Source organism: Denticeps clupeoides, chromosome 16, assembly GCF_900700375.1.
Source record: "Denticeps clupeoides chromosome 16, fDenClu1.1, whole genome shotgun sequence".
NCBI classification, from domain to species: Eukaryota; Metazoa; Chordata; class Actinopteri; order Clupeiformes; family Denticipitidae; genus Denticeps; species Denticeps clupeoides.
This window is the reverse complement of record NC_041722.1, coordinates 9,341,332-9,369,024: the sequence shown is the minus strand read 5'-3', so window position 1 is coordinate 9,369,024 and position 27,693 is coordinate 9,341,332. Positions and strand designations below refer to the sequence as shown.

General features: G+C 46.5%; 1 protein-coding gene across 2 annotated transcripts; it reads right to left on the bottom strand.

The window, feature by feature from the left end:
- Nucleotides 1–591: 591 nt before the first annotated feature.
- On the bottom strand, nt 592–27,693 carry nkd1 (NKD inhibitor of WNT signaling pathway 1). Of its 2 annotated transcripts, none has more exons than XM_028956588.1 (10): nt 27,488–27,693; nt 27,371–27,403; nt 27,141–27,289; nt 12,381–12,438; nt 8,666–8,769; nt 6,957–7,052; nt 5,958–6,105; nt 5,111–5,192; nt 4,052–4,179; nt 592–3,920 (listed from the first exon to the last, which is right to left on the bottom strand). In XM_028956588.1, the coding sequence occupies exons 1-10, from the start codon at nt 27,510–27,512 to the stop codon at nt 3,388–3,390; spliced, it is 1,356 nt and encodes a 451-aa protein (XP_028812421.1). In that variant the 5' UTR covers nt 27,513–27,693; the 3' UTR covers nt 592–3,387. The 2 variants fall into 2 exon arrangements, with proteins under 2 accessions (XP_028812421.1, XP_028812422.1); XM_028956589.1 differs by having other exon boundaries at nt 592–3,917.

The following is a 27,693-nucleotide window of genomic DNA, read 5'->3' as shown; positions in this document are numbered from 1 at the left end:
TCAAGTATATTTCAGTTGATTATCGAGAATGTTGAATATAATCGATTATTTCACATTGAATGAAAGTGACTGCATTGAAAAACTGAAATCAATTAAATCATGTTTGACCACCACTGGAAATGGAAAAAGGGGCCAAGAAGTGTCATTTGATCATAGGGCTCACACGTGTTCACACTATTGGGGATGAAATGAACAAGGGGGTTACCGTTTGGGTGACTGCGTAGGAGATACTAATAACATTAGGAGCGCTCTCACCTGTGCAACCATTACATAGCAATGGTTGTAAGATGCTTGTCTACATTCTCTGTTCTCACTGACCATAAAATGATTAAAACAACTTTTAAAAATATTGGAATAACACAATAAATTGGTAGTAAGGATCTGAATATTATGTTGCCTTAACATTTTTAAACAATCTTACATGAATTAAACATTTAGCTTTAATTGAACATTTAACTATTAATTGAGAAAAATCAAAAATACGGTTGGCCATATTCTGATCATGTGGGATCATGTGTACACATTTAAATGAACTAAGGATTATTTATTTCATTGTATGTTTTTAATAATTGAAGAAAATAATGACAAACCTTTTATAAGGAACAGGTTCATACTTTATTGAAAGAGTTTCTCTTGGCACAGTTCTGCTATTAAATAAATAAAGCAATTAATCAAAACAGTCTATATAAACTAAACAGTCATGAAAAATTTTAGGAAAGGAAACAATGGGAAAATAGCTTTTTTCCTTTTTTTAAATTTACAAGCACCAGGAAGTGACACAGGAGAGCACACAGTCCCATGTTCCCACACACTCACAGAAAGAGTGGAACTGTGACATTGGCACATAACATAATCGTTTCGGTCATTTAATTAATATAAAAATTAATATAAATAGGTGTATTCCTTCTGGTGTAGCCTTTCTGTACAATTTCCAACAGTTTCAAAATGCACATCTGTCAACAATTATTATTTGGAAGCAGAGATGGAAGCTGGAGTAGCACCCAACTCCAACTATTACAGATTACGTGACTTAAAAAGCTCATGATTTGACTTTTCAGCTGATGTGTGACACTACAGGGTCACAAGATATGACGCATTTAAAGCATGAAGTTGATTAAACAGACAAAATACAGCTGCGAAATTTCTCTTAGGTGTGACTCAAGTCCCCATCTCTGCATTTGTGTGCACACATGAAGCAATGCCTTACTACAAAATACTGAAAAAGGCCAAGATATGATACAGCGGGGAATAAGTGGCCATGACAAAAACAAGGAATAGCCATCCTCTAAAGCCAAGTGGGTCCCTTTCGATGATGAGAAGCCTAGAAACAGCGGCAAGCACTTTGTCCCTCTCTTAGTGCAAGCCAGTGTGCACAGTGCATACAGACAGCAGCACATGGCACCAATAAATCTCCAGCCTCGGCTGAGACCCAGAATGGAGAAGAATGGACTGTGCCCTGGACTTCACTTGCTCCTGAAACAGCGTGCTTCAGGCATTGGGGAGCTGCCTCAACCCCATCAGAACACCATGGATAATGAGACCACCATGAAGCATGACGATGGCCTGCTACTGAAATAACTCAATACCTGGCGGCCATTTTGGCTCTAGTTCTCTCATTAACAAGGAGGCAGGTGTGGGTGTCAGCACCTCGCTCAAAAGGAAGCACTGGATCCCAAAATGGCATCCCACTGTTGGGAGTGTTCTGATGGGCCTGCCGGATCGGATGCCATCCAGCCACATGCCCCTGGCCTGGGGGGACAGTGGAATGGGGTGCAGCTGTGCTCCCCCTGGGAAGCTGCTAGGCTCCCACTGGGAAGGCAGTCTGAGTGGTGCCGGATGGAATGGACACTCAGAACTGTTTGTGAGTGTGTGAGGTCTCTGCACAGGCCTGGTATGCAGAGGATTCCTGCCGTCTAAGGCCAGAGCAGCACAATGATCAGCGCAGCTTTGTCCGACCGGAGTTCAGCTCGGACCACACAGGAAGACACTTGGCTTTGCGATTTTGCACAGCTGCATTCTCAATTCCCCCAAAACACACCGACAGCCAGGGCCTCCTCCATCCCTGGTCTTTCTCTGTCATACAGCACCCCTTCTTCTATCCTTGATGGGTCTCCTGGCTGCTTCAGCACCATGTCGCATACCATGCACTGGTTGCACAGATGCATTGTGATGGACTCTGTTTGCCAACACTGTGAATTATGGCCAGTGTGGAGCCGGCAGGTCGGCCCCAGTGACATCTAGCCCAGATGGCACTAAACAGCTGAATTTCCCCATCATACATGCCAGTGGCCCTCAGACGGACAGGGCTACAGACAGCTGGGTGGCTTGACCACCTGCAACACCCTCCCTACCCTCCTCTGCCTTAGTGGTCTTGGTTAAAGAAAAAACGTTTACAGTGAAATCTGGTGCGGAGCAGGACAATAGTCGTATTAATTATATTATTATTACTATGCATATTATAATTATTAAATACAAGGCTTCAGAGTAAGCATTATATATATATAATATAATCACACATCAACCAAGCCTAGGTGTCGACATACAGTATATGTATATTGTTTAACATGTACATACAAATATGTAGCAAATATGTAAGCAGGTTTTACTCACAACATAACTGCAGACATGTGGCATATAAAAAAAATCTGAAAATAACATCTGAATAAGAACAATAAGTTCAATACCAAGAGTTACAATAATACCAGAGGTAGCAGCTGATCAAAGTCTATGTTTGTGTCTTTTTCTCCCAGGTGTGTCCTGTTGTCCATGTGCACTAGCTTTCAACAACTAAGGTGTCTCAGACGCAACCACACAGTGGAAGTGCTTTTCAAGTGGTCTTCAGTGGTAACAGGGGTTGTCGCAGCAGACTACCACCCACAGTTCATTAACCAACACACACGCACACACACACACACACACACACACACACACGTGTCTTCCAACTCTTCCTTCATATCAGTTTGATATGGTTCTTCTACAAAACCTGTCCTTCACATTCCCAAGATTATTACTTCACTGGGGTTTGCCACAAGCCTAATGTTAGGGCGTGGCATCACTTCATATGGGAGGAAAAGAGCCCTATCTTTATGCCCCTGCTGCCCAGTTCCTGACACAACTGAAGACCTACACATTAATGGATGGCCCCGTAATGCGTCTTTGAGTCTGGCCCAGCCAGTGAGCCCTCATTCCTTCAACTGCATGCAGTGATGGGGGCGGGTGCCAAACCACATCCTGTATTTCTTCTGCCCTTCTTTTCAGGAAACACATAATGAACCTGCAAGTATGGCGAGGGTCCTCCAACACCCCTGTAAACGTCCCAGGGGGCAGGCTGAGGGTCCAGGAGGATGTTGCTCCAGTGTCCATGTGTGGCTGTCTGCGGTGGGTGGCTCAGGACTGGTAGAAGTGGTGGTAATGGTGGTGGTGTTCGTGGTGGTGGTGGTGCTCATGCCTCTGCACCACCTGGGCAAGTCCTCCCTCATATAACAGCACACTGGGCAAGTCCCTCACCTGCTCTTTCTCCACCATGGGCCCTGGGGCCCCCAGGGAGCCCAACGCCCGGTACTGTTGGCAATCCTTGGCCCTCTGTTTGTGTCTGCGGTAGGGTCCAGAAGACTGGTGAGGGGGGGTCTGAGTAGGAAGGGTCGGGGGTGGTGGAACTCCACGGCTCCTCATCACCTTTCCAGATGTGTGGGTGGGGGGCGTCCGGCTGTGGGTCTTGGGGGATCGCAGCGCATGTTTGCCTGTTTCTTGACCTCGAGGGCGGGGACACATACTGTCCGGGGCCATGGCCTCCACAGCGGTCTGTGAACGTCGATTGTGGGAGTAGGCGTGGCCATTGGTCGGCTCATGAGAGCGAGATCTGTTCTGGTTCAGAGCTCGCGTTACTGCCTCCACCTTTACTGGCTCTGATGGGGGACCTGCTTTTAAAAAAAAGTTTAAAAAATGGGATTAGACAGTAGCAACTGTCATTTATTATTTTAATAATTAATTAGAGATCACATGGGTCATTAGAGTTCATCTAACCGGGATTGGTGATCAGGATTTCTCTTACCTGTTCCAAAGCGGGAGGTGTAGTTCTCAATTCCTGCCAGGTCCAGGTAGTGATTCCGACGCTCCAGGTTTTCATCCACGCAGTGGCGCTGACAACCCTGCTGGTTGTGATGGTCGCTATGGTGACGCCTGAAAAGATGTAGAATTGACAATCTATCACCAATTTGTTTAAAGTAAATTTCATTCATATCATCAAGATCAATATGTTATACTATCTTCATCATTATGTCATGTTATTCATATTTGTGTGTGTGGGTGACATATACAGTGCTTGTGTATGTAGGGGTGGGTGTGCCGGCATGTATGATATAAAACACTATTACAAGAAATATTAATTAAAAGCCATCAGACTTTAAAAGCTGCCTTTTAAATAGAATCCATTGAGCCTCCACTAAGGCTTTGCAGTATCATGTCTCTCTCAACCCAGAACATAAAAATAAAGGCAGACTCGCCACCCGTTTCATGTTTAACTTCTGAAACATGAAGTAGGCCGCCACTTGTGAATCTGAGAACGTGGCTTGGGATGGGCGCTGTGATGTGCCCAGGTACTACACCATTAACAGCTTTGAAGACAAGTAAAAGGGCCGTAAAAGCAAATCGAAGAAGGCAGCCAATGTAACACAGCAAGAATATTTAGTACCTGGTTGTGCCAAAAAGTTATGAATTTTGAACTGACTCAATTCAAGCAGTTGCATTCTCATTACATTCATATTGCACAGCTAAAATAAATCATAATGTACTTGGAAATTATTTTTTATTAAAATGATATGATTGATTTATAGCATCTTAAATTAATAGTAGCTTAAAGCAAATACTTGTATCCTATCACCTATATGGAGCGTAGAATGGTGTGTACTATGTAGTATAAACTTGCCATGTGCAGCTGGCTCAATGCTGTGGAATGCTGATAGAATGAAGAAATTCTGTACAAATCTATTCACTCCCACATCTCTATTGACTTCATATGTCATATGGGTGCTATAGGGTGCTTCACAGGAGACAGTAAGGAGTTCTTATAGTCAGTTTTAAAAGGATAACATTTCAGTGGGGTGGTCAGTACCTTAGGATGGCCCTCGACTTCTTCTCCGCACTTTTTGGATCCTCGATGCTCTTGTCCGTCTTGTGTCTGGCATGAGGCGGGTCTACATGGAAGAGAGCAAGAGCTCAGGCCATTATCAAAGAGACCAAAGATGAGCGCGTGCACACATGCACACACACACACACACACACACACACACACACACACACAGGCCTGCCAAGGAAAGAAACCTTTGTTCCCAAGCTTTTGCTTTGAAGAATTCTAAAAGAGAGCGAAGAGGGGAAAAAAAAACAACAATGCTTCATTTATTCTATTTTCAACTGCAGGCCCCACATAAAGCGAAAAATACAAACACGTATGTCACCAGGAGTTTATTAACGGAGAGAGATCTGATGCCGTTTTGAAATTAGCATGAAGACATCCAGCACTTTCAAAGGGCCTTTGTTTGAATTTTGTGATGGTTAAAAATAGTTGCAATAACGGGGCATAAACAAACAGAAATAGTTTTTTTTTTTTTTTTTACTTTGTTTGTATAAGTGTGAGTGGGAAAAGTTAACTTAAATGTAGATATACCTCTTTTTTTGACTGCTTTGAGTTAAAAGACGGCCTTTTGATGCGAGGATGTGGCTGTGGTTATCAAAAGGAAGACACGCACCTCTTAAGGCTTTTTTTTGGGGAGCATTTGAAAACAATGGAGGGGGGGGGGGTGTCTCTCTGCTCTGTCACCACTCCAATCATTAAAAATGAACCCCATTGTGCTGGGGAAATGGAGAGACAGGAACCTGACAGGCCCGGAGCATGTGCCTTTCTGCAATGCCAATAAACAAGCCGTGGAGTTTGCTGACAGCGCCCCGCCCTCCCGCTCTACCTGCGCTGCCTTGCGCGCAGTTCCTCCACCTCTGGCTGAAGTCCGGAGCCACGGACAGCTTGACCCGCAGCGTCTTGCTGCTGCTGGGCGAGTGATTGACAGACGCGTCCACCACCTCGTAGATGGTGTGCAGGAGGCTGGTGATGTCCTGCGAGGAGCACAGCGAGAAGAAAACACAGTTTAAGACACTTTCATCTCCACAGGGCCTGTTATGGGGGACGGTGGACAGGCTCAGGCTCGACCAAAACTACAAATAAAAAGGCGCATTACTGCCCCGTGATTTAGAAACACCAACGTTTATTAAGCGCTTTTGCCGTAGCTGCAGCTCCCTAAGCAGCTTGTGCAGAGAAGGGACTTGCAAAAAAAGAAAAATTTTGCGCAAATTAGCTTCCATCCTTGCTAGAATTTCCAGCAGCCTTCCTTCCGTCTGCCTCTCTGACTGCAACATAAAGGACTATTATGATCTCGTTGGGGACTGGTTCCACACATGGCTTCAAACGCCAGCACAGGGGGAAAAAAAAGCCAACCCTGTCATTTCAAGTTTCCATTTTTTTACATGTGTGAAGACATAAAAAGGTGCACTAAAAAAGAGAGAGAGAGAGAGAGAGAGAGAGAGAGAGAGAGTGAGAGAGACTTTTTTGCCTCTTTTTTTTTTTTTTTTGTTTTGGTGCGTGGTGCCGCCTGCTGTCTCATGTGCCGCAGGGCCACGGGCGATGCCAGCTTCTCTAAAATCCAGACAAACAGAAGACGGCTTCAGTCGCTCTTCGCTCTGTTTCAACTCGCTCTCAAAAAACACAGGGCCCCGTTCGCCGAACTCTCAGATCTCTGCGCGGCGTGAGCCAGCCACCAGAGTCTCACGAGCGAAGAGTGGGGGAACTGAAGAGGACTTCCGCCATTTTGTTCTCGTAACATTATTGGAATGCCTCCTGTGCTGATCGCACCAGCAAGCCGCTGTGTGTGTCTGCGTGCATGTGTGTGTCTACAGATAAGAGCTCTTACTTCTCTGGTGACTTTGCCGTTGTTGTCGAAGTCATACAGGGTGAAGGTCCACTCCTGCCTATTGTCTTCCTCGACGGAAACAGCACACTCCAGCTCCTGAAGAACACATTTACAAATCTCCCTAGTATCATGCCACACAACAAATCTGTAATCTGTGCATGTCCGTATCTCAGGGGGCATAAATTAGAATTAATTTTTTTTTTTTTATAAATGTTCACTTACACTACCAGTCAAAGGTTTGGATGCACCTACAATGTGGCGGTTATGGAGTCTACAATGGAACCATTTTGCAGAATCCAATACAAGACGAAAGATATATTTTTTGTAGCAGGAAAAAACGAAGTATGTTTGATGAATCTGTTGCCTCCTTTTACCTTCATGGCTCATTAACATGAATGGTAAGAAAGTTTTCAGCATAAACCTTCAGGACTGTTGGAAACCAAACCCGTTGCCTAACTTAAGGTGGTGGAGAGAAGCCAAGAGTGTGAAATGCTGCCATCACTGCTTTGAAGAGACTCACATGTTCAATTTTTTGTCTTGTGTGCTATTTTTTTCTTTGCTACATAACCTCATGTGTGTTATTTCATAGTCCTGTGTCTTCACAGGACCCATAAATGAATAGGTCCATTCAAACTTTTAACTGGTAGTGTATGATTGAGATTTGTGAAAACATTTAGAATATATCATTGTACCATATTGGCCAGAATAAAAAAACAATACCGGTATATGGCACCTAAAACTACTTTAATTAGTTTCCCGGGCCACACAGTGGCACAGTGGATAGCTGCTGTTTTGAATCAGCATCCCCTCTTTATGTGCGGAGCAGAGTTTTTATGAGTTTTAAGACACTTAAGCCTAAATTGCTCTGGGGGGACTGTCCCTGTAACTACTGATGGTAAGTTGCTCTGGATAAGGGCGTCTGATAAATGCTGTAAATGTAAATGTTATGCTCTCTCAAAGGCATGCACACCAAGTGGATAGCCAGCTCTAAACTAGCTGTAGGTCTCTGCCTTGTCCCGGGAGGGGTTCCAGCATCCAGTATCCTGATCTGGATTAAGTGTTAGAAAGTGAAGAAAGTGAAGTGATTGTCACATGTGATACACAGCAACACAACACACGGTGCACACAGTGAAATTTGTCCTCTGCATTTAACCCATCACCCTGATTGAGTAGTGGGCAGCCATGACAGGCGCCCGGGGGGCAGTGTGTGGGGACGGTGCTTTGCTCAGTGGCACCTCAGTGGCACCTTGGCGGATGGGGATTCGAACCGGCAACCTTCTGATTATGGGGCCGCTTCCTTAACCGCTAGGCCACCACAGCCCACTGGAATGCTGCTCCCCCGCAGAAACTCTCAAATTAAACTGTTCCAAGTCATGTGTTTTATTGGAACTACCTCATTTTAGGTTTACAGTTGGCTGTCTGGGTGAAAAATATGTGTTGTGAAAAATATCTTTTATGCAACAGGCATATAATTACAATAACCACAGCCTTTGATGAGAAATATATTGCACAAGTCAAAATGCAAAATTCGTTGCCTATAGTGAAAAGTGAGCAAAAAAAGTAGATTCAGTTCAACTGTTGAAGCGCTCAAGCTTGTTCAGTTTCACTTTTGACAAGCATATATTTTATTGTATTGTGGTCTATCCACCTCTGATAATGCGAATAAATGCATCTATCGTTGCTCAGACACTGCTGAGCTCAGCACTCACCTCAAACTGCAGCCGTTTTTGGGTGGCCGCGGGCGGCTGCGTCTCCTTGTCCTGCATCTTCCCCTCCGCGCAGCAGATGTCTGGCTTCTCCGGAGGCAAGGCCACTGCAACAGACACAGAGATCCCCATCACTCAACCAGACAGAGTTTACCACGGTAACACAGACCAGAGGAGGAGGAAGAACAATCTGAATGTCCAAAAGCTTCATACCACAGGAATCATCACTGCAGACAGGTCCCCTTTATTTGTTCATTGAATCCATTTTACTGATGTGTGTGGAATCAGGGCGGAACAAATTCATTTGAGTGGCACAATTCAGTTTGTGAGGGAAGCAACAATGCTTTTTAAGACATCTTAAGGATTTATTCAACTAACTAACGTTGAGGTCAATAAGGTGGACATGTTAATCAGAAGGGATGTCACAACATGCTAACTGATCATATGAAAAGCGTCCAAATTCGGTGTTTTAAGGCAGGAGCGAATGTTATATTGTCTAATGGTTAACCACAGTGACAGTCGTCTGCCTACTCCTGAAAGGCACTGACACTGTGCACCTCGGGCTAATGAGTGTGGGAACAAAGGCAGGCATTTTCAAAGGGAGAGGTGCGTGCCGTAATTGACACAGTGGGACAAAGTCAGTCTGTCGAGCAAATGAACAGAGTGTCTGATCCACAGTCATGCATCTTGCCACATGTATGTGGCGTTGTGATTATCTGTAAAGTCAGTGTGTGTTCTGTGTCTGCAGTCGTGTTTCCATTTAACCATCAGACTGCAATTACAAATTGAAAATATGGCAAATGTTGAAATACATTTTTTTGGAGAGGCTTTTTTATCTTTACGGGTCACATAAAGTGGCACAGAATGGAGGAGGAACGGCTTCTGGCTATAGGCAAAAACGAACTTTTGTGATTTTATTTATGGTATTATTGCTTATGTGATGCACAGCTAAACACTGTCTAAACGGTGTCTCCACAGGGACTCCACAGGGACTTTCCCCGTAACTACTGATTGTTACTCTCTAGTTAGTTACTTCATGAAACTCTAGTTACTCTCTTCATGAAAGCACTCACTCAGGAACATACTCAGGAACATAATTATAATAAATAATGATAATAAATATTTTACATATGGCCACATGGACCATAACTGCGCATATGGTGAAGCGTTAATTTGAAAGAACACAGAGAGGTGCAGACATTGTCACTCACACACAAACAGCTCCAGTCTCAACTTTCCAAAGACGCATTTGTCCGCTGCAAGTGAAAGTGTTTGAAATTCACTCTCAAGACCGTGGATGAGATTGCACACACTTTTCACGGAGATGATGGAGATGTTAGGCAGTGGATGCGGAATGAAGAGTTACAGAGCCAGATCTCGGTCCTGCAGGCTAAGCTCCGTCCCCACCGTCCCCCATCTCCCTCTCATCCTCCCCCCCCGTCCCCACTTTGAAGTTCCATTCTCCAACCTTTTGGACGAGGATCAGACCGGCTGTAAAACAGAATCACTAATTAATTAAGCAAAGTCAAATCTGAAACAGTGTTTGTTGTGCGAGCCAAAGGAGCAGACACAACAGCCCCGTTTCTCCGCTCCTGATCCGCGCAGATCAAAGAGGACCTGTTCTGTCCTTCGGCTGAAAAAGCCAGGGAGAATGAAAGGCATCGTCCCAGGGAGCTTTTACTGACTTTTTTTTTTTTTTTTTTAATAACACTGGATCCCGTCTTTTGATCATGGGGGATGCTCAAAGGAAACATTGTGCGAGGGGCAGAATCTGTTTCGCGGCGGGCCGCATATTCGGGAAATGCTTATCTGACGGGGGCTAATAAACACCTCTCCTGTCGGAATACAGTAATGTGTCGTTTCTTCCCACCCCTTGTGACGTGCGCCCGGGCCTGGACAGCGAGATCTGAGACTTGTGTCCAGTGAATAAGGCAAGCCAGCATCCCAGACAACGATGATCTGGTGTTATTAACATAATAAGCATACGCGTTCCACTTTTAAGGTGCACTCAGTAACATCTCGGTTGCGTTTCTATGCATGGGTATTTTTAATTTCCAACGTATGAAAGGTACACCCAGGTCAGCGGAATGAGACGGAACAGGAGCTGGAATCACGCGAGGAGCAGGGAGAAACATCACTAGCGCTCTTTTATCTCCAGCGCTTTTTCCTCCCGTCCTCAGCTCGCTCTTTGTGAATTTGCCAGCAAGCTGTTTTTTAATCCCCCCCAAAACTTTCTTTGGAAGAGCGCGCCGAAGCCCGGAGGACAGGCAGATTTCTATAAGCGTCGGCCTCAATGTTGTTTGTAACTTTTTCCTCCCTCAAAGACACACACACACACACACACAAACACACATAACTTTTTCCTTTGTTTCTTGATTTGCTCAAATATGACGAAAGTGTCAGAACTTGGCATAGGATTACAGAACGGAGCGTATGTGGCAGGGTCAGACAAAGCCAGGGTTCTTTAATGATCATAAAACATCAGTCTTCCCTTCATTATTATAAAAAAAAAAAAAGTGCTTTTGACAAATGTGGAGCCAATCATAGCGTTACTGAAGCTGCTCAGCCTGACTGAAGTGAAAGACCAATGTCAGTTAATGTATGTAAGATGTACAAAAGCACCAAATATGGTGTTTAATGGCAGCAACAACCCTGGATCTTGGATAAAAAGTCATAAAACTGGATGAATTACCTTTGTCTATTTAAAAATGCTGAAAGAATGCAGAATTAATCTAGATATTTTGAAATTGGTCCTTTAAAGGCATTTTTTGATCCTTTCATGCCAGCGCTCAGCATCCAGACTGTACACTGGATGGATGGAAACGTAAAATATTTTTTGTTGAGGACACATACAGAAACATAATTATTCAGAAAATGCTTCTTTTTAGATTTGGATTTTAATGGATTTAAAAGCTATTAAGGAACTGGTACTGTTGTTCTAATCAAACGTTACAAGAGACCATTTTCAGCAGACGCTCCAATCAAAGGTCTGGTTTATCACTGTTTTCAAGTGAAGTGAAGCAAAGTGAAGTGATTGTGATACATGTCAGCACAGCATTCTGTGACACAATGAAATGTGTCCTCTGCTTTTAACCATCACCCATGATGAGCAGTGGGGAGCCATGACAGGCGCCCGGGGAGCAGTGTGTGGGGACGGTGCTTTGCTCAGTGGAACCTCTGCGGCACCTTGGCGTTTCGCGATTCAAACCGGCAACCTTCTGATTACGGGGCCGCTTCTTTAACTGCTAGGCCACCACTGGCCCTTCCCCGTTTTACACCCCAATCTGATCAACCTTTGCCCTATAGCCCCACATCTCCCACCCCTTGGGTTTGGAACATTCTATTGGGGGCCAATCGCAGAGCCTTTATTTATCTACAGCTTAACAGAGTTTTATTCAGGGCTGGTCACGGTGGGCCCTGACCGACCCCCTCCTCAGCCGCTTTGGCCTGTGCGCTCATTTCCAGCTGTGAGGTGAAGACAGAGAAAGGGGGAGGGCTCTCCTTTCTGAGCCCTTAATCCAGGGTCACACCACCACTAGGCCAGGGAGGAGAACCGAATTAAAGGGACCTTTTAGCAGGGGATGGGGGGGTGGATGAATGAAAGCGGAGAGGAGCTGGGTGGGGTTTAGTAGGGGGTGAAGAGAGCTGGGACATTCATGTAATCAGCACATTTCGGGGATTAAAGCGGGGCTACTGGGATGAACGTGACAGGACCCACCTTCTAAGCGATAGTGTTCATCACTGATCCCCTCGGCACACGTTTCGTCCAGAGGATCCTGCAGAAACACACACAGACACACACACACACACACACACACACACATATTAGCGTTACACAAACCAGAGAGCAGACAGAGTTTACATGATCAAGTGACATACCACGGTCCGATCACACAAGCCACACAATGAAAGCTGCCTTCAACCGCTGTCAGCAGACGTGCTAAAGCTCTGTCAGATGGACAGGTTTACAAAAAAAAAGGTTAACCAGAGTGGTCTGGACAATGTGAGCCGGCGTCTGCCACATCCTTCTATAAGACAGAGAGCCACCACAGGCTCAGCGACGGCACTGCCTTGAACTCTGGGAGATTGAGGTGAAGAGTGAGAAGGAGGTGGGGCGGGGGTTATTTCGGTGACACTCTCTGGCAGCCGTCCCCCGCGCCACCACATGCCAGAGAGGCTGAGTGATACGTGAGCCGAGGCAGTCACAGACGCCGGGCCTGGACGGGGGCCTGCGGCATCACTGTAATCTGTCCCAATAACCATTAGCCCTGCCCGACACCTCATCCGGCTCGATTTATCCCACTCCTCCCTCTCCGCACGGAGACGCTTACGCAAACACACTCACGGTGCGAACACACACACCAATACACACAAACACGGATCCTTGCTGTTGGAGGCTTATACTGTGGCAATAAAACTAGTAGCCGTTATGGCCCCCTGTGGATTAACCTGGAGGCAGGGCCCGACTGAAATGGCTGCTAAGCTCCTTACTCTCCAGCAACAGCAGGAGCGGCAGCACTCGATTCTTGAGTGAGAGAGAGAGAGAGAGAGAGAGGGGGGAAAGTTTTTAAAAGGCTATTAATGAAAAAGTGCATCAGGGACTTTAGCGCTTAAATCCAGAGGAGTGGAGGTCAGCTAGTGCCGAATTATTCTGGCCCGTGTTAGCCGGCTACAGATCCCTGGCACAGTGGGTGGCCGGACCGGGAGTGGCGTACGCTGCAGACCGACTCCCTCCAACCTCAGGCAAGCGCCGCTAAGCCGAAACCTAACCAGCCTGCTATTTAAACTTGGCCTGAACTGGACTAATATGGGCAGGCAGAACAGCAGCCGCAAGATGATAATCCAACATGAAGTCAGTCAGTCAGTTTACTACTGGCTGACCGTGTTAACAAAAAAATATAAAATATTACAGAAATAACGGCCATTTACAAAGTCAAACCCACTAGTCCAGTCGAAAGAAGGGCAATTTTATTTAATCAATGCAAATGTGTTCATCTGTACTAAGAAAAAGTCTTTTTTATAATCAATGAAGCATTAAAAGTGACAGAATGGCTGGTAGTGGGCCTCTATGCATTTATGCAGATATTCAGATTCGTGCAGATCCAGCCATATTAAACTCACCCTGAGTGAGCAGTGGGCGGCCATGACAGGCGCCCGGGGAGCAGTGTGTGGGGACGGTGCTTTGCTCAGTGGCACCTCATAGGTAACTTGGCAGATCGGGATTCGAACCGCTTCCTTAACCACTAGGCCACCACTGCCCCGTACATGTACATGTACAGTTCATCATAAATATGTATTATTTTTGTCTGTATAATAAAATACTATAAAAGCTGTGGCTTTAAGGGCTAACAAACTCAAACCCCAATGATCATAGGGTTGGCGGGTCTCCACCACTCTTACTTCCACTATGTAAGACACTTTCCAGGGTCAGCGATTAACCGTGGTGCATGTTGTGCACCTACGATTTTAAATCTTCACTTCCTCAAATCGTTCAGAAAGAACGTATACAGGAAGCGTAATCAAATTGTGTTGGACCTGCCCTATGTGAAGAACAGCATACACAGCTACTCTGACTTCAAAATAAATTATGCGTTGTGTCGATGTAAGTCATATTCTGACCACCGTTTGATGCTGCACTTCTCGGATCAATAATACTCTTCCGAAATGTACTACCTGTACTGGACCCCGGAGACCAATGTGGAAAATGTCCAAAAACCTCCACCATCCCAGGAACTTCCATTACACTTCAATCAAATTTCCTCCGACCTTGTAATATAGCGGCCAGCAGGCAGGGCTATAGTTACAGTACCCCAACCCCAATCAGGGCGCCAACCCCTCGCCAACTCAAACCTCATACAAACAACCCCTCCCTCCCCCTCAATCCCGAGATCACAAAGAGAGACACTTACGCACTTTGTGTTTTTTGACGAATGACCCGAAATTACAGTGAGGTTAGCCAAGAACATACTAGTGGTGGGAAGAGGAATGTGCTAATTGGTCGTTGTCTGCGATGATGGATGGCAGCTGTATTATTAGTATGCCTTCTGCTCTGTGAGGAAATGTTCTTCTGGCATCCCTGCTCAAGTTGAATAATATAAACGCATTCGACATAAACTTCAGATGCAAAGCCATATTCTGTTAAAAAAAAACACACACACAAGAAAAAAAGAATCCTTTTGATTTCATTTTTCAGTTCAAGTTTCTTTTTTTTTCTTTTCTACTCTTTTATGAGCAGCGAGTTGCTGAATTAGTAACGGCGTGTGGAGAGCATGAAACAGGACCTGAATCAAACCACGCAAAGCAGAAACTCTGTGGGTTTTCTTCATTTTCTCCTCAGCTGAAGTGAAAAAAATAAAGAAATGAACCAGCAAACTAACAAAACAACACGTGCCTTTTGTCATGCCCCCCCATCTCTTTTTTTTTTTGCATGGCATGGTGGTGAAAGGATGGCCCGAGGAGGTACAGCCCAGGCCCGGGGCCCTCGGTGATGCAGCCTGTGGGTTTTAATGGCTGAAATCGTGAAATGTGAAAAGGCCGGAGGCTGGTGCTGGTCGGGTGGAGGTCCCGACGGCCACATTCAGCCTTCTGAGAAAGGGTGTAATCCCCTCAACCCCATTTCTGGACAAGGGTTGTGCAGACCAACACACCCACCTTTCCACCCATTCTAAATGCCTTGCATACACACACTGAGGGCGTGTGGGTTAACTGCTCTTTTCTGTGTACATCTTGCCCTGCAACGTGACGGTGCAATAAAACAAAATCTGCACGCATCTTGCTTATTTTGAGGGGGCTGAAAATGCAATTAAAATCCACAGAGCAAGGCCGAGCAGCGATAGACACAGGGTTTGGGGAAAATCAAAGTCCAAAGCGTTCCCATGTGCTTTTATCTTTGAGTGTGCCCTCAGGGTCACTGGGCAGATGGCAACCGCCTCCTTGGCCCCAGAAATATTGGATATACAAGGCTGCATTTGCATTTGCTTAGCAGGGAGGGACCCTAATCAGCCACTGTATACACACAGATCCACTGGCTTTAAAACAGCCATCCATCTTGACCTATCATGTCGGGGGAAACCTACCAATCGCAGGGCTGCACCGTGACCTCTGTCCCTTAGGGGTCATGGCTTGCGAGTGAAGTGCAGCTTAAGGCAAACAGTGGGAAAGACGAGACCAAAAGCTGAAGGCCTTTGATCATTTTCAAGAGACGGTCAAAAACGGGGGGAGCAGGATTAATTTTTTTTTTTCTCCCCCACTTGGCTCAGTCAAGAATTTATGGACTGCCAGAGCGATATGAGGGATGTGTCACATCTAAATGTTTATGCCTCAAGTTATTAGGTGTTTATGAAGTTTTTATGGAGAGTGGACAGAGGTGCAATTTTTCTTAGCGTGGCCAAAAATTGAGTCTGGTGTCGCAAGCTTCAGACCATCATGAAACGCATTCGGCACATAAACAAACGCCTTCCTTCAACACTCACGAACACCAAAAACAATTTTCCAGACATGATGTTTAATGTTCTGTGAAAACCCAAGTAAAAAAGAATTTCACTTTCAACAGGAGCCAAAGCCTTCAGAGCGTCTTTGGGACTTGGTGGAGGGAGATCGTGAGGCCCCGGTGTATTTGAGTAAGTTGTTAAAACCCCTTCACAGAGAGTGATTTATTCCTCGAGAACACGGTGTGCCACATTACAGCGTCACTGCTAAGTTTCTGGACAGGATCCTGGAATGTTTGATTTGGCAGCGAGGGCGAAAAAAGGGGGTCTGCCCCAAGCCTACGACGCGCGTGTAAACATGAGTCGGAATAAAGGAAAATTAATGTCACTGAGGTAATTACCCATTACTTTAAAATAAATAAATAAAAAACCTAGTGAGGAGACTGGGGTTATTGGGGATACCAGCAAAGAACAAGTGCCACTTGACTTGCTTGAGTGATGAGCAAATCTCAGACTGATGGATGCTTGGCAAACGGACGCAATAACCTGGCTCACTTCTCCCCCGGCCTGTGCCAAGTCTGTGTGTGTGTGTGAGAGAGAGAGAGCGTGTGTCTGACATCCCTGTGGTGTCTGGCACATTAAGATGTCAGCTTCGCAAGAAAAAAGAAACTGGGGGAAAATGTGGGCAAGGCTTGCAGACAACAGAGTCTCCTCTGCGTGCCGGGTGTGTGCCCGCGCGCGTTGGCGAGCCGCTCTGCATGCGTGTGTGTTTGTGTGTGTTTAGCGCGTGAGAACGCGGTCGTGGAAAGTCCCACAAGACTCGACGTTTAGCGCCACGCCGCACAGGCGGACGGTTTTAAAGGAGCCGACGACAGCTGCCCCTGATGGCTTGCCAGGGCTCCGTGGAGGCAGGCCTCTGGAGCTGCAGCGGCGGCCCTGGCTCTCCATCAAACCCCAGGAAAAATCTCATTACCGGGCGCACTGGGTGCCTTCAGCTATCCCTACATGCTGAGAAGCACCTTCATCGCCGAGGAAAGCGGCCATGGCATTAAACAAAGAAACAGAATAATTAAAGTTGGCGTAGCTGAACATCGTTTTCTACACAAGTTTTTAAAAGTGAAGCGAAGAAGTAGAACACAAATTGTGCTTTGCACAAGTTCAGTGGGCAGACTGGCTTAAAAACAACCAAAAATCAGTCCCTCCAATTTTCTCTATGTAGTGGTTACATGAATCTGTGGCCTAGCAATTCTGTCCAATGACTGAAACCTTCAAATCTGACCGATGATTGTAATTTCTCAAGCGCGTAATCCAGTTCCCCACACAAAATGATGAGCCACATGACAAAAAAAAATGACTTGCCTTTTTCTCATTGTGGATCAACTGGTGACCGGCATAAATAGTGACCTATGGATTCATGACTTTGTGTTTTACCTTATTTGCAGATGGGCATGGTCCCTGATTTCAGAAATCATTCTCCTAATAAGAAAGCGATGACAAATAAGTTAGAGTTATAAAAATGTCACCGTGTAGGGCTAGACAATTGTCCAGGGAAAAGGAGTCTGGTCACCCTACTGGTTATGGGCAAAGTGACATGGAGCAAATGAAGCCGTTGTGTAAGATAAAATTCAAAATTCCTGAATAGGTTGTAATGAAAAAGTTTATTGTGGTAATTTTTTTTTGCCATGTCGCCCAGTCTTATCATAATTTGAGTCACAAATTTTATGTGGACCACATGAAAGAATGTACAAAAACATGCAGTGCTTGTGACTTAACCCGCTGCACCACAGACTGACTGCCTCATTGTTCAGCAGCATTTAGCAGAAGCCCTTATCCATGGTCCCCTTTGAGGAACTCAGAATTAAGTGTCTTTCCCAGGGACACAATGGTAGTAAGTAAGGTTTGAACCCGTATCTTGCTGGCAAAAGACAAAATCAAGAATTTTATTAATTTTACGCTGCAACGATCTTCAAAAAATAAACGGGCGGGCTCGAAATCCTGGTGGGCAAAGCATCAGTCCACCAGTCTTGGACAAAAACTGATTCACAGAAGCCTACATGACTGAAATAGACATTGAAGCTTGTAATCAAATCAGAATGAAGTGTATTTATGATACCTTCAATATTAAAATGTTCCTATGAAGCCATATTCCACATGCCATTGAATTAAAACTGATACTAGGTTTATGATTCAGCTTTCCAGCTTTCTCAATGCTCCTTGATGACTGTTGCTACTATAAAGACTTTTCCTCTTGAGCTCTCTGTTCCGATTTTGTTTCTGAATTCTCCACGCCAAATACACTCTTCAAAGCCTTTTGATGTGAAACTGCACTCAAAGCCTGACCGACTCCCGGCTGAACCTCGGCAGCAGGCCGACCATCCTTTATCTAAATGCAGTGTGCTATGGTGACGTGCAGGGGTGTGATTTGAGCTTCCTCCGGCATGAGCAGGCATCTTCCTTGTGGTCGGAGGCAGACTGCATGGCCCCACTCCTGACACAGATCACTCACAGCACACCCACTCATCTTCCTGTGCCCCAGGAAGGAAATTATAGCCAGCGGCTTTGGGGATCCGTCATCGGTCAGAGTAGGGGAAGCGACCATATGATTAGGGGCTGTGCGGTCAGTGCCAAAGCCATCGAGGGTGGGTGAAAGAGCAAGATAGACAGAGCGGGGCCGTGGTGGGTCTGAGCCTTTATCTGCAGTCCAGGCAGGTCAGGTAGTGGCTTGAGATGCGTCCAACCTTCATGCTTTCAATAGGGTCATCTATGCATTTGGCATGGTTCTATTTGCGTTCTAACTCAATTCAAATCCAGCTTCCCTTTAAATCAGCATGCATGGTACCTTTTGGAGTTTACACGACTGACAGAGACTGTTTCTGTCCCGCAGATAGGTCCCTTTCATGCTTATCAGTGGGCAGTGTTCTTTTATAAACTTGATTGTGCACAGCCTCCAGTAATTTTTCACATGAGATTAACATTGCAAACACTGCTATTCACAGTACCTCACCAACTTCAAAGGAAGGAGCCGCAGTAGAATATTAGTGGAGATTTACAGCCCTCATCTCGACTTCAGAAACATGCTGATTTGAGCTAATCTCCCGCCTGTTCTCCTGGTGCCTTCATGCCCAAAGTTAGCCACAGCTTTAATGACCCATTTTTAAAAGTTTTACACCTGCAAAGATAAACCGTTCCCTCTAAACCTGTCTTCACACATGCCAGCATTTATTAGCTGAAAGGCATCTAAAAGGATCATCCGGTACATGTTGAGAGCTTCACTTCAGTCTAGAGCTCACTCAACACATATTTTGCTCTAGCCAGTGACCCAAAGCACATTATGATATTGGTACTCCCAATATCATAATGTGCTTGGGGTCACTGGCTAGAGCAAAAAATGGGAAGAGGGGAGAGAAACATGTAGTCTACCAGACCAGAGCTTCCATGCTCTGCTTAGCTCCAATTTGAAAATGGTGCCAGTAGACATAACCAAAGCAATGTCACTAAAACTATTATGTTCATAAATACAATGGAACATCTACATGGTATTATTGTTTTAAAGTTGGTTCCTGACTCAGAAATGGAGTAGAACTTCACAGACTGGAAAGGGTTAAATGTGAATATGAACTCCAGGTGGATTCCTCCAACACATTCCCAGCCAGCAGATGAACCCACTTGGGGAGCCTGTCTTCCCAAAGGATGCTGGGGGATTGGGAATGGAATGGAGACCGTCTGTCAGCATGATCTTGATTTGCAGGTTGCCTCGTCCGCCAAGAGCAACAAATCACTGCATTGTGGCTTTCTGAATGCGACTGAAGCTTGTCACCAGAAGATAATAGTGGGGAAAACTGGCAGCCACAGGCTGAGGGACCCCACCTCAAATCTGCTTTTAGGCCCAGATTAGGCCTGAAACAAAATGTCTCCCTATGCACCAGAAATTATAGACCCTTAAAATCTCTGAAGTTCCACCAAGAAGGCAGCACTTTAAATTGCTTGAGTGAAGAAGGGGTGTGTGACGCGTGTTTCCCGGCCCGTGGGGTTAATTAGGATCTTGGCTGGAATTGAGGAACTGAGCACTGAACAGCCATGTTCGGTATCGGGACGGCAATCAAAAAGAGTAGCAAAGCCTCGTGGTGGTCCAAGATGGAGCACTTAGTCAAAAGCTGCTCCCAAAGGGAGTGTGAAAGTGTCAGCCACTTAAACCTTTCAGCGGCAAAAAAACCCAAAGGAATGTCCTCCGCATGACTCCATGACGCTATCGGGCTCTTATCTGCTCGGCTACGCCCAGCGGTGCCGTTGCTCTTTTATGACACCAGGTTTTTTCACCATTAGATAACGTCAGCACCCGTTGAACTTGAGAAGAATGGTTTACAATCTCAAAATTGTAAAGACTTTTGAGCACACTTGGCTTGTACGATTACTGGCGCGTGGCTATTGCATTAAGACACAAAACTTTTTTTTTTTACCTTTCTAGACTACCATAGGCGTTCAGGGGGTAAATGAAAGAAAATCTGAGGTGCCTAGCGTGACACGGGTAAACGGCACAGGGCAACCACAGGGCTCCTGCATCAGCCGTCCCGCTGCAGAATTAGACTCGCTGCCCGGTGTGCTTCAGACATAAACACAGGAGGCTTTGAGGAGCCACCACACCCCAGCGTCAGGCCGCAAACAGTGGGACAGGCAGGGACAGAGGGTGGCCTTGTGCACGTCTGCATGGGCAAACCCAGAATACTCCGTCCCGCCTTCCGTCAATTACATAATTACACCCCAGCAAAACATCAGGTGAAAGAAACGGTGGGAAAAGGTGTTTTAAATAGATCAAGCGATAATGGCACACTTCAAAGGGGCGCGGAGGTGGAGGTTAAATACAGAATTTCCACCGGATCGACCACCTCTGCACTGCTATGTGGTACTGCGATGCTCTCAAAATAGCTGCTGAGCATTCTGAACCTGGATCTGGAACCGGAAGGAATCATAGTGGGTAAAAGGTTCATAGTGGGTAACACCAGACCTTTTAGCGATTTCCTGTTGACTGTATATTTGCTGAAAATGATCTTTATCAAGTAGCCACGTGGAAACAAGTGACACATTACACATGTACAACTCAAGCCTAGCAGTCAGCATGAAAGAAGCAGAAGACAGTCACAGCAAAGACTGTCGAGATGATTGTGTTCTCCATTCCCTTCCCCCAGATCAACTAAAAGGTACAGGTGCCATATAATCACTCGTAAATGCGTTACAGTCACACTGATGGAACGACTTTGAAGCATCAAAAATGAATCTGTGCACTCAGTTTGTTCCACTTTCTCTCCCTTCAGGCAACCCTATTCTTTCAGCTGGAAATCTGAGGTGACGCCACAAGTAACAGAGAGATGCGCAAGACACGAAAGATCTTTCACGTTTCCGCGCGCGTCCCGATTCGTATGCAAGAAGTGCCTAAAAATACATGACTTCGGCAGATATGGCATTCAGATTCACCACAAACTGCGGAAAGCATGTCCATGAGATGCACCTAAATCTTAAATGTATTGCACGTGTTTCATCACATCAGACCCATCATGAAATAACATACATATTACAGCAGTAATCTAGTAAGCAACATTCACTTTTCCAAAGAGTTTTAAAGGCATATTAGTACGTTGAGCACAATGTTGTTAGCTACCATCTCATGAAGCAGCTTATGACGATGACAACAGTGTGCAGATGACAAAAGAGAGGCGACTGTATATTAGAACATTCATTTTGCACCAACACCTCCTGGCACATGACAGCCAAGGCGCCTGCCTCTGGTTCCGTATACATTTTTAAATAACGCGTTGTACCGAGGCCACCTGTCAGTGCCACAGTTCATGTCAGCCCTACCAGCACCCTCTGGGCAGGCCACATCCAACACTCCCAGCCCCTACCGCTCCGAGAGGCTGCGGGGACACGTGCAGCACAGAGGACCGGACAGGAGACCCGTGGGGGGGAAATGGCTGAGCAGTTCCTCTGTTTACATTACAACTGGCCAAAAAAGAACAGGAAAGGCAGGCGCTCGACGGACAGAGCGGCACAACGCTGTCCCCCGGTCCACTTCCTCCATCTGCACAGGTGAAACACGGGGCACCCGGGGATTAAACGGGCTTCACGTGGGTTCCGCGAGAGGTGTGTGCACTTCAGGATGGCAGGTAAGCGTGGAGTTTGTACGCGTGAGCCGCTAATGACGACAATGTCCTACATTTAAACCCGGCTCGGCGCAGAATTCCCAGTCAAATTATTCCGAGCACCGAGAACAGGCCCAATCCCAACCCACAGGGGGACCCGATAAACAAACAAGAGAGAATTATTCAGCCTTTAAACGCTTAAACGCCCACTTCAGCGCAGCCTTTTTAAGTGCGTGATTACAAAAGGGGGCCTGCATGCAGGGGACCCCCGCCCCTTCCAGTGCCAAGCACCCACTCGGCCTCCAGCCACCGCAGATCAGCGCAAAGCATCGCGTCCATAACATTAATCGCCTTCATCTTCGTTCACCACCTCCTGAGATACCGCACACCTTCTTCTTGCCCCTTCCTCCTGTTCTGCGACGTTTCTCATTCCAATCATCTTCAGAGTCTAAAGAAAGCGCTCGGCGTGCAGATACCGTCTTGTAGCACAAAGGAACCGCACACGCACAGACACAACACATCAAAGGGATGAAGGAACTCGGCGCGATTATGTTAGCAAGATTAAGACTATATTTAGATAGATAATGTGCTAATTAGGACTTTTTACGCACTTAATATGCACTAACCCATCAGTCTTAAGCTGTCTGGAACTGAATATTTTAACCCCGCTTTAAAAGTATTAAACATCTCAATAACCAGGCTGTCCTTGATGTCAAGATTTAACTGGAAATTTGCATTTAAAAAGTCATTGATCACAACAAAATGTCTCCAACAAACACTTCACTGGAGCCATCATAAAAGAGCAGAGGAAAAAGAGAAACACTTTGAAATGATCCTCGGCTATCCATTGCTCCACAGTGCACAGATATTTGGAAAAACAAAGCCGAAATCTCGGCTGCTAATCCCCGGGGATACAGAGCGCATTCCGGGGGACGGCTTTGATCTCCGGAGTGCATCCGGATAGAAAGCAAAAAAAAAAAAAAAAAAAAGTACAAAAAATGCACGCCACCCTCTCGCACGGATGCACGCTCGGTGCCACGCCAGTCCCCCCACACAGCCCAGGCCTCGTAAACCTGATCGCCGGCGTAACGCCCAGACACGCCAGTCGTTTATACTCACTGCTGACTTTTACAATATTACACCGGGGTATTCGTTCATTTTTGCATATGCTTATGGAAACACGTGTTTATTACAATGTTGTCCATGTCTGAGCACTGTGTGTGCTTGGGAATAATGAGATGGCAATAAAGTTACATTTTTGCTACGAATCACAATTTTTTTTTTTTTTTTTTGCGGATTGGTTGCAAGTGCAAAGAGATCCTGAGATCCAACATGAGCAGATGAAATACATTCTCAGCCAAGATCGTTTTGTGTTCATTGTTGGGGACCCAGAAGAACCACAGGTTCCGGTTTCTGTTAGTTCCTTTATGAGCGTGCACGTAGATATTTCCCATTTCCAACTGACACCTAGGGAAGCTACATCTAGGCTCTGTTCCTTAGGCCTACGGACCCTAAAATAAGTCACATGACACCACAGGTGGCATCTGCCTCACCTGAAGCCCCTTCCTCCTGCACAGCCCCGCTGCTAGGCTAACCCAAGTTCTCCGCTCTCGTGGGAAAAATATCCATGGCCTTCCTTCAGCCAGGTGCTTTGGCCCCGCTCCCCAGGGGCAGACTCTTTCTTCCTCCCCGCAACACAACGACAAACTTCTCCCAGCCTCTTCAAAGGGAGCAACAACAGACCCCTCTCCCTGGGGAGGAGCAGTGCACTGTGGGAGAGGGCCAAACATCATGGAGCGCACAGGAGGGCATCTGGTGGGAAAAGTGATGACGCCACACCGGGCGAGAGAGAGAGAGAGAGAGAGAGAGAGAGAGAGAGAGAGAGAGAGAGCGTAAACTATAAAAAGGATGCATTCATCCTCAAGACCTGGTACTTTGTTGAGGCAAAAAAATTAAGTGTTTCAGAAAAAGTTGAGAATGGGAAAGACGCTTCTCTTTTCGGCTGGTTGTAAAGTTCCTGAAAGTTTGCGGGTGCGTGGGGGCAGGGGCACCCGGTGAGCGCCACATGAGCAGTGGCAGCGGCGGATCCACCGTGGTTCCTTTTAAACAAGGTGGCTGTCGTCAGCCACCTTTTTTTTTTTTTTTTTTTTTTTTTTAAGCCGTCTTTCACACCTCCCCCCTTCTTTTTTTTGGTCGGCTCTGCTTTATACACTAGTAGATGGGAGGCCTTTGAAAGAAAAAAAAAAAAAACGCTCAGAAACTGTGGGAGCCGAGATTCTGGATCTCCAGCAGCGTCAGCCTGACATGGGGGGGCGTCTTTTTTTTTTTTTTTTTTTTTTTTATATATATATATATATATATATATATACCAAACATAAGGTAGTACTTCAGAGGGGAGCAGGGAAGGAAAAGGAGGAAGGACCAACGGTGTCACCACACCCACTCGTCAGCCCGGCGTTAATGCCGCCTCATTTCATCAGCAGCGGCGAGCCGGGCCGCGGGGTAAACGCAAGAAACAGATGGAGGGTGAGAGGTGGGAGAGGAAAAGGAGGAGGAGGAGAAGTTTGGGCTACTTGGCAAAGGAAGCGGTGGGGGAAAAAAAAAATGAATCTGAAAAGCATTTGAGGGGAAACGTTACACACCGTGTGCGTTTTGGTTCTGCGTTGTGTGGGCGGAAAAAAAAGGTTCCAAAGCAACGGAACCCCGCAGGAGGCCGCAGAACAGGCAGCCGGTGTTCACAGTTATTGGTGGAGCGATCCGACTTCGCTAATGTAAAACCCCCCGAACCCGGCCAGGGTTCTCGAGGGTGCCAATCGCAGGAAAAAACCACTCCTGCCCCGCCCGTCACTGACTGTTTAACGCAGGTCCAGCACATAGGGTTTAAAGACAGCTAGTTTCAGTCCTTCCGTAAAAACCCGTTCGCCCCTCCGGCGGTCGCCGTACCCTTTCAGGGAGGCTCAGATCAAAAGGATTCCAGCCCCGGACTCCCTACTGTCACCACCATCTGACCCACATACTACAAGGACCCCCATTCAGCGGAGAGGCACCAAGAACAACAGCTAAGGGCCAACTAGCTCACCAGGACCACTGAGGCTCACCGGCACATCCCGGTGTTGTTCGACATCATCTCGCCATGTCCTCCTGTGCAGTTAAGACGACCCATTGGGAAGGAGGGCAAAGCGTGAGAGGCCGCAGTACAATGTGCTGGAATAAATCATTAATCCTGCCTATGTACTGAGAGGCATTCATATTTTAAAATACATAAATATATGAGTGACCACAATGTTCCTTTTGCCCAGGACTTCAAAAACTTCAAAAGTTCCATGAATTATTCAAGCTTTGAGCCATTCTTCCGCACGAAATAAATAAATATTTGTGTCAAACACCTTTTTTGTCCCCTTTAATGCATTTTCCCGGGAGTGCTGAAAAAGCCATTAAGCTACAGAACCGCAATTATTTATAAACCTGATCTCCCCCAAATTGCTGAACGGGTCCAACTCTTTCAGCGGGGTTTCTTTCCCGCCCTGGCCAAAAAAAACTCACTTCACACCATCTGGGAAACGAACACACGCCCCACAAAAGCCTCACACCCTTTCTAAAGTTCCTGATGTTGCCCTCAGCCCAGCAGAACCACTGGGGTTACGCCCATCCATAGCATGGACTGGACCCATTGACTTTTTAAATGCAAAATAATTTCTCTGAATAAATGAATGCAGATGTTCAAATAAGAAGAATCCATCCTGGACCATGCATTGGGTTCGAAATGATAACCAGAGTTGAGGACCACTGGGCTCCCACCACCCTTGTAACAAATGCCATCTTCCCTTCTGCTGCCGACGCCAATTTGTGAACTTCATTATAAACGCAGCATTCCTTCCAGCAATTTTCACGTCCACGTTTACGTCAGCTAGGACAATCTGGCAGATAAACCACCCTTTCCAACGTTCCAAAAGGCTCAAAACCATACACTCGCCTCTAAGACGGTTTAAATGGGGGGCACGGTTCATTTTTTAATCACCCCCAAAGGAAAAACTGTCTTAAAGCAGTTTAAAGCGGTAATGTTCGATAAACCACAAAAGAAAGATGGCTCGGTTTTTCCACCGCTTGAGTGGGCTGGAACTAAGCATCCCGGTGGATTTCTGATGTGCTCTCAATCCTCAAAAAAAAAAAAAACGCTTCTGAGACACCTCCCCAAAACCAAAAGAGGCTTAAGGTTCCTCTGAAGCGTTTCCAGAGGATTTCTCCACTCAACAACAACACTCCGCGCCTGTTTACCAGGATTCCGAAGGAGGAAAAAAAAGAAAAGCGAAACAGACGTGACCTTTACCAGCCCCGAACTCGGCCCTACAATGCAGCCCTGTCACCAGCCTGGCAGAACGGCAACGCTTTCAAGTCGGGAAGGCGGCTGGCGGGGTGGGTGTGGGTGGGGGGGGGGGGTGATGTATTACCTAAAGAAAACTCCCAGCATCTGTTCCCGAGCCCTGACACGTTCGTTCCCACCACAGCCAAACAATTTACCCACGCAAGCGGAGAGGGTAAAATGTCAAGACTGCTTTAATCCAAACACTTCCTCGAGGAAAGAGCCAAAAAAAAAAAGGTATAAAAATAAGAGCCAATCATCAGCTCATCGGCTTTTAGGGGACAGAAGTATATTTCCTTCGGGCCAGAAGTAATAATCACAAAATTAATAAATAAAATAAAAACACAGACTTTGGAATTTCCAACAAAATCGAACTAGCCTGTTAGTTTTTATTAGTTTCTTCTTATGTCAAGGCACACATCCAAGTTAAAAGAGTTTTTGAATATTACTACAAGAGTTGGGAGTATCACTTATTCCCAACTATGAAAAGGCAGGAAGTGGCGTGACGTTTGAAACCAATCGCGATAATCGATTATTAATCGACCGAGTCAACTCACCCGCGCCGAGTCCGGCAGCAGCCCGCAGGTGCTCTTGTGGTGCCAGTCGTGCGGTTCCACGCGGGACCCCGTGCAATAGTATTTCTGCTTTACCACCCAGTCGTCGATCCCCTTCCGCGCCAGACAGGCGTTCACCACAAAACTGTCACCTGCGGGGGGAAGAGGGCGCGAGCGCGGCGTCACTCAACTTTTCTCCTCCCGGAGACGCGCGGAGCCGGGCGACCACTCACCTTCGGGACTCTCCCTCGGTTTACAGATCGCCGCTTTATCGGGGAAAGAGAAGGGAGAGGGCGGTCAGTGGAGGGGAACGAGGCCGCGCTCCGGGTCGCGACTCCGGCGGTCCTTACCATGCTTCGAGTGAAGTTTACCCATTTCTCTACATCGGCTTGGCTCGGACGCGCGTAATCCAGACGCGAGCGGCGGAGCTCGGGGCTGCGCTGCCTCTGATCTGCTGGGAGCTCCCGTCCCGGTCCCCCTCCTTCCCAAAGCGGGGAGGAGGCGCTTCCCTGCAGCCGCGGCGGCGTGATTGGCACCTCGGCCGAGATTAGACCGA

Coding starts and splice junctions, on each gene's coding strand:
- nkd1 (XM_028956588.1), bottom strand. CDS start 27,512: ATGGGTAAACTTCACTCGAAGCATG. Junction 12,439..27,140: donor TGCTGCCGGACTCGGCGCGG/GTGAGTTGACTC, acceptor GTGTTTCTGCAG/GATCCTCTGGACGAAACGTG. Junction 6,106..6,956: donor ACGGCAAAGTCACCAGAGAA/GTAAGAGCTCTT, acceptor TGCTCCTCGCAG/GACATCACCAGCCTCCTGCA.